At 38.9% G+C, this 7,113-nt stretch overlaps 2 protein-coding genes across 2 annotated transcripts; one reads left to right on the top strand and one right to left on the bottom strand.

Moving 5' to 3' along the window:
• Positions 1–307: 307 nt before the first annotated feature.
• Positions 308–2,698, top strand: LOC105631162 (Leucine-rich repeat (LRR) family protein). The gene has a single exon (XM_012213177.4). It carries the CDS (start codon positions 709–711, stop codon positions 2,470–2,472), a length of 1,764 nt encoding a protein of 587 aa, XP_012068567.1. The 5' UTR covers positions 308–708; the 3' UTR covers positions 2,473–2,698.
• A 232-nt stretch (positions 2,699–2,930) lies between these two features.
• LOC105631163 (high mobility group B protein 7) lies at positions 2,931–5,232 on the bottom strand. The gene is made up of 8 exons (XM_012213178.3): positions 4,912–5,232; positions 4,308–4,390; positions 4,153–4,204; positions 3,949–4,056; positions 3,811–3,868; positions 3,617–3,661; positions 3,436–3,522; positions 2,931–3,318 (listed from the first exon to the last, which is right to left on the bottom strand). Exons 1-8 carry the CDS (start codon positions 5,010–5,012, stop codon positions 3,208–3,210), a joined length of 645 nt encoding a protein of 214 aa, XP_012068568.1. The 5' UTR covers positions 5,013–5,232; the 3' UTR covers positions 2,931–3,207.
• Positions 5,233–7,113: the final 1,881 nt, after the last annotated feature.

Below are 7,113 nucleotides of genomic sequence, written 5' to 3'. Positions count from 1 at the left end.
AAACAAATTCTATTGCAAGTACGTAAGTATGGTTAGATCAAGATTGAAGGCAAGTATGAGATTCTAATCTTCTTCTTCTTTATTTTTTACAGTCTCTGCTCTGTAAATGTAAATAAAACAATAATAATAAAATATTAATAGCCCATCCAGCCACATCAAATCAAACCAATCATGCATTTGGAAAAAAAGGTACCATATGGCAGCATTTTTGAATCGAAGTGCGCTCCAACGTTCAAGTAACAATTAGGATCCTCGTGACCCATCGAACGGTCACAATTCTCCATGTGAATTTCTTTAAACTGATTTAGATTTAGCAAGAGCAAGAAGGACAAGGAGGAGGAGAGGAGCCATCCAAATTCCTTGTGTTACTAACAGTATAAATAAAGGAGACGGGTTTCAGTTAGTTTGCCCTGCAGGCCCAGCAGTAGATTCAATTCAAATCTTCTTCCTTTCTTTTTTTTTTTTTTTTTTAATCTCTCTGTTCCTAATTCCTTCTCTTTATCATCATTATACCTTCCTGTCTACGTGAAGAAATTAGAATTAACAACCGTGTTTGCTTTGCGCCTTTTTTCACTTTATTCATGCTTGAATATTTCTCTTTTTCCCATTCAAAGTTCCTCTTGTCAGATCCCAACTTCTTAGGAAAAAAATTCCTATATATTCTATAACAACTTCCTTCTTTGATCTAATCCAGACCCACTTCCCAAAATGCAGATTCTTTCCTGGGTTTTCAACATTTTTTTCATATTTTCCATTTTCAACGTCTTCCCAACATCACTTTCCCTTGCTCCAGTATGCTCCGATTCAGATAGGGCGGCTCTTCTAGGGTTCAAAGCCACAATCATCAAGGACACTACTGAGATTCTTTCTTCTTGGACCGGGAGAGACTGCTGTGGAGGAGATTGGGAGGGCGTTCAATGCGATCCTTCTACAGGAAGGGTAACTGGATTAGTTTTGCAGGGTCTCGAGAGGGACATTGACCGTTATATGAGGGGCATTTTGTCACCCTCTTTGGCTACTCTGTCTTTCTTAGAAGTGATGGTGATTAGCGGTATGAAGCATATTACAGGTCCTATTCCTGATAGCTTCTCCACTTTGACACGCCTCACTCAATTGATTTTGGAAGACAATTCTCTTCAAGGTAATATTCCTCCTGGTTTAGGGCATTTGTCCAATCTCAAAACTCTCTCCCTCAATGGGAACCGTCTCACTGGGCTGATTCCTCCAAGCCTTGGAAATTTGAGAAAGCTTCAAACTTTAAGTGTTGCCAGAAATTCTTTAACAGGTTCAATCCCAATCACTTTGAAAAGTCTCCTCTCTTTGCAAACTTTTGACCTTGGTTTCAATTCTTTGTCTGGGGCAATTCCAGATATTATGGGGCAGTTTCAAAACCTCACCCTCTTAGAGCTATCCAATAACCAATTATCAGGGCAGCTACCCACTTCTTTATTCAACTTGCCCAAACTTCAAGACTTGGCCTTGGACCACAACCAGCTCATTGGAAAAATCCCAAACCAAATTGGTAGCCTGAAATCCCTTACTCATCTTACATTGAGCTCTAACAGGTTTACAGGTCAAGTCCCTGAATCCATAGCAAGGTTACAGAACCTTTGGTACCTCAACTTATCCAGAAATGCATTCTCAGACCCTTTACCAATGATCCAAAGTAGGGGCCTTCCTTCTCTATTGTCTGTGGACCTGTCTTATAATAATCTCAGTCTAGGGACAATTCCTAATTGGATATTTGAAAAAGAGCTTTCTGATGTCCATTTAGCTGCATGTAAACTTAGAGGTAACCTTCCAAAGTTTACCAGACCTGCTTCTTTGAACTCAATAGACCTGTCCAATAACTTTCTCTCAGGTGGCATTTCTGGCTTCTTCACCAACATGTCCAGTTTGCAAAGGCTCAAGCTTTCAAATAATCAATTGAAGTTTGATATTTTAGAGATTGAACTGCCAGAAGGGATTTCCTCTGTTCAGCTCCAATCCAATCAGCTTACAGGTTCTCTATCAAGCATCTTGAACAACAGAACCAGCAGCTTTTTGGAGGTGTTAGACGTATCAGGCAATCAAATTTCTGGTAGAATTCCAGAATTTACTGAAGGATTGAGCTTGAAGGTCCTCAACATAGGAAGCAACAAGATCACAGGCAGCATCCCCAATTCTATCTCAAACTTGATAGAACTAGAAAGGCTAGATATCTCCAGGAACCAAATAATAGGCACCATTCCAACAGGCCTGGGGCTCATATCGAATCTTCAATGGCTTGACCTGTCTATCAATAGGCTCACAGGGTCAATCCCAACGAGCTTGTTGCAACTTAGTAATATAAGACATGCAAATTTCAGAGCTAATAGACTATGTGGAGAGATCCCGCAAGGGAAACCATATAATATCTTTCCTGCAAGTGCTTATGCTCACAATCAATGCCTATGTGGCAAACCCCTGCCACAATGTAGAGGGAAAAAATAAGGAAAAGAAATGAGTGGGCCAGTGAGATGCTGACTCAAATTGCCTACAGATGATGCAAGCTCATAACAAATGAGCATTGCCAGATGGAATGGAGCCAAGCAATATTTTATGCTTTCTGCAACAATTCTTAAGTACAATACTTTTCTTTTTATCTGCTTAAAATTTCTGTAGTCATTTTCAATAATACATTTGATTATTGAAGAAATTAACACAACTTTAAATTTAATAGAGCTCCATCTTTCTATAAATTTCTCGTGTATGAATGAGTTACAGAGATGAAAAGTTGGCTGAAATTTTACCACCAGACATCACATGGATAGAAAATCATTTGTCTAGATAAATGTCCTACGAAATGGAGACAAAAGAAAAACGTTAGTTCATTACCAATGATCATTTTGAATATCATTGCGACTGGCACAACTCCAAACATTCAAACATCAAAATAGAACCATTGAAAGTTCCATGAAATCAGCCATGCCCATATCATTGATTGTCTACTACCCTAGAGCAAACAATTTACTACAAAAAGAGAAATTGAAGATCAGGCAAAATGATTGCTATCAGTCTACATTCCAAGCAAGTTTACACTGTTATATCATGCTGAAATTCAGAGACCATATTCATCGAGCAAATGAAAACATCTAATGGTTCCAATTTGACTAAAGGAGATCCTAACATTTACAACCCTCCAGACAGAGCCATTTCCATGCGAAAATATAAATTGTTTAAAACGTCCTACTCTTCATCTGACACTTGTACTTGCTGTTTGGCACCTCCCTCCTCCAAACCCCCTTCGTCCTGATCAAGCACCTGTTCAGCACCTTCCTTCTCTGAATCCCCCTCATCCTGATCAAGCACAAAGAAACAGACAACTCCTTAAACTAAAAAGCCAGAAGAACAATTCAAGAAAACAAACATAAGATGAAAAATAATTTCTAGCACAAATCCTGAAGAGAATCTCACTTCTTCCTCTTCAGCACTGTTAGCTTCTGAGGCTCTGTTATACTCGGCCTTAAGCGTAGCAGCTTTATCCACATATGGCTTCTTCTCCTGAAACAAATCAAAACAAAGAAGTGTAAACCATTGGGAATTATGAACACCTATCTAGCCAACACATTGTAGCATTAGAATCAACCGAACTCACTTCTTCAGTCATAGACTTCCATTTTTCACCGGCTTCCTTTGCAACCTATATCCCAAGGAAAATGCTATTAGTTATAGACAGTCTAAATGCTAAATAAAAAATGAAGAAAACATAACAAAGGAACTCTCTATAATACCACCGCCAAAAATTGCCAATGTAATGGTGAGGAGAGTATAAAACACTGCAGGATTTACCTTTTTAACATCCTTAGAGTCTGGATTTGCTTCCTTAAAGAGTTTTCTAAATTCATCCCTGATAAATTATTGTAACATATTAATTTTTATTACCACAACTGTATCCATTGCATCACAAAGAGGCAGAAGGCATATTACATGAAAATAAAGAAGGCAGTGGGAGGACGTTTGGGTTTGTTTGGATCGCTGGCCTTCTTCTCTTTCTTAGCTTTCTTTGCCTTTGGTTCTGTTGAAGTGGATTTCTTCCTGTATAAACACAATTATATCCACTAATGTAACAATTCAGACAACTAAAACTAGAATAGCTTTCTAGTAAAATTGAAGTATACTACTAGAAGCTACCTTTCAGCTGGCTTCTTCTTAACTTCAGTAGGTTTTTCCACAACTTTGGACTCTAAACCAAAGATCAATAATAGCATCAAATGGTAACTTAATCAGTAACTTGCTACAATGAGACTGGTGCGTCAATTCTAGAACATGAAAGTGGTGGAACTTACCCAAGTTCATCTTGATTTTGGCATCAAGGCTACAGCTGTGCATGCTGATTAGAGCCACGGCCACATGCTTCTTGCACTCTTCACTGCACGTTCAATTTAGGCGCATCCCATTAGTGATTAAGAGAACCGAACAGCAGGCACAATGCTATAACTGATAAACCTAAGATCTTAGAGAATCAGAAACTGGATAACTTGGTTTCATTGGGCACAAAATAAAAGCTGAATGGACCGAGACCAACATGATTTTAGTAATAAAGGTCAAAATATGAACCCAAAAAGAGAGTTTCTCCTTGTCCAGAAATTACGAGGAGATATTTCCAACAGAGAGTGAAATAGCAGCAAGAGTAACTGGGAAGGGACATCAATTGAAATTCCATCCAGTCAGATTCGAAATTAAACGCAAGACTATTTTGTGGAATACAGATGCCCAATTATAGAATCGACAAAAATAGTTGAAAAGAACTAAAATAAAGAACAAAACGCCAAGATGAAATTAAAAATCAAAGCATAATAAATTGAGCCCGAGAAGTAACCGGTAATAAAATGGACGAAAGAAACAGAGAAAAAATTCAAGAAAATATGAGAAAAAGGAAGAAATGAGTACCATCGAGTAAAAGCACTGCCATCTCTGGCACGGATCAAGGAAGTGGTGTTCCCTGCGGCAGCACCAGCATTAGACTCAGCCTCCACCCTTTTCTTGGCCATTTCTATCTTCTTGTTGTTCTTCTAAATGTAATCGGTGCAGAGACGAAAAAGGTTTGGGAATAGGAAGAGTTTTGTTTGATGTCTTGGAAGAAATATCGAATAGGAGGAAGGTGTTCGTCTTTAAGGAAGTGGATGAAAATTGTGAGGGAAAATGAGGAATGGAATTTCCTTTTTGGCGCGATGGAAATGGCGCCACTGGATTCTTTTGGGAACGAGGATATGAGAGAGTGGGAGGTTTCACTGAATTTCTAATTTCAAATTCCCTCTTCTTCCTACTACTTGGGCCAGAGTTGGGTTTCGGTAAATGGGCAATAAGATAAACTGGGCTTGATAGCGAAAGCCACCATAATGGAGATTGAAACTTGGGCTTCAATATCAGTGACAGTTTTTTAGGCATGGCCATAAAATTACGGAAAATTACAAATTAACCAATGCATTTGAATGAGAGGGCTAAAAGTGGAAAACAAATGGGGTCCTGTCCTAGTAAATTGTAGATAGAAACTGACAAAATACCGATTCACTTTGAAGTTGAAGCTATGGGCATAGGTTAGTTGGAGGTCGGGGGCCGGCGTACCACACTAAATTAATTGCAAAGGACAGTGACAAAACCACAAATTGGTAGTGGCTAATTGGCCAATGGCTATGGTAGCTCCGCTAGTGAAAGATCATAGAAGAAGAAGAAGAAGAAGAAGATGTTGACAAATCATCCAACTTAAGGTTTGGTTTGGTTTGGTTTTTGGCATGGACATGTCAAAGTGACTACTCAACGAAAAAGGATCCCATAGGTCATATGAATGTGGAAATTGGGTGCCCCACCACCACCATTATAGTTTAGAATTAGATTCTTGAACGATGAATATATTATATATATTGTATCTATTCGCTAATTCCAAACACTAGATGGCAAAAGAATGAAACAATCATGCAAATCCTTACTAACCTAATAACACTGCTACCTCTGTAGTGTGAGTGTCCATATATATTATTCAAGATGCATGCAATTGCAGCATGGAGATGTACGTTAATTTATTTCATTTACTTTTTTATATTCTATAATTGTTCAATTAATTACCAGACCTGCAACATTTTTAATCACTGACTAAGCTTTTTTACTTCGTATTAAAAATGAAAGCAAGCTAGCTGCATTCTGCGTGGTAATCAAATTAAACTTCAAACTGAATCCAAAATCTGTTAATCAACGAAAAACAAAAGAAATAGTAGCTACCATTTGGAATTAGGTTTGCAATTAGTACATATTACATATGATATGGTTGGAGCTCTCTAGTCTCTCTCTAATCTCTTCTAACATCACAAGTAGCCTCTCAAACTCAAACTCAAACGCAGAAGAAGAAGAAGAAGAAGAAGAAATTGACCGATCGAGTAATAGAAGAGCCAGCCGCAAGTCGCTTAGTGAACAAATGCCAGCAAGTCCTTGCATGTTCATTGCCATAAACTAAGTAAACAAAAGTCTCCTAATCCTAGATTATATTTGTTGTTGAAATGAAGCCGAATAATAATATGGAAACTCCGAGCAGATCAACAGAAGAAGCCGAAGTTGCCATTATCGAAGTTGAGAGCATAGCTGAAGGAATCATAGTGAAAGCTGAATCTCTGCTTCTTGGAACGATGGTTGAGCTGTCTCCTAATCTCTGCTCTAACCCTCCAAAACAAGCTCCTCAACTTCCTCTTCCCACGCTGACAGAGAAGAACCACACTTGGATCGTAACAAAACCTCGCCATTCCTCCCATTGTAATATAAAACCCAAAATGCAGCCAAAGAAAGCAGCGTTATATAGAAATGAAGCTAGGCTTCAGAGAGAGAGAGAGAGAGAGAGAGAGAGAGAGAGAGTCAAGCGAGAAGGAGACGGGCAGAGCTTTAAAGCTGAGGCTGTGAGGGTGGTAGCAGTAGAGAGAGAGAGAGAGAGAGGTTCGCGCTGTCGCTGCTGAGACTGTGAATGTCTACGGTTGTCTATATGAAGGGGGAGGGGGAGGGAGAGGAAGTCACATGGGGCTGATGATGTATGTGAGAGACTTGGAGAGTACGCTAAGATGACAAAAGTGGATAGAGGTTCTTTCCTGTTGTTTACAATTTGATGTAATG

The sequence above is a fragment of the Jatropha curcas genome, chromosome 1 (assembly GCF_041381405.1).
Source record: "Jatropha curcas cultivar XTBG-Jc1 chromosome 1, XTBG_Jcur_1.0, whole genome shotgun sequence".
NCBI lineage: Eukaryota > Viridiplantae > Streptophyta > Magnoliopsida > Malpighiales > Euphorbiaceae > Jatropha > Jatropha curcas.
Note: the sequence above shows the minus strand (reverse complement) of the source record. Positions and strands in the feature narration are given on the sequence as shown.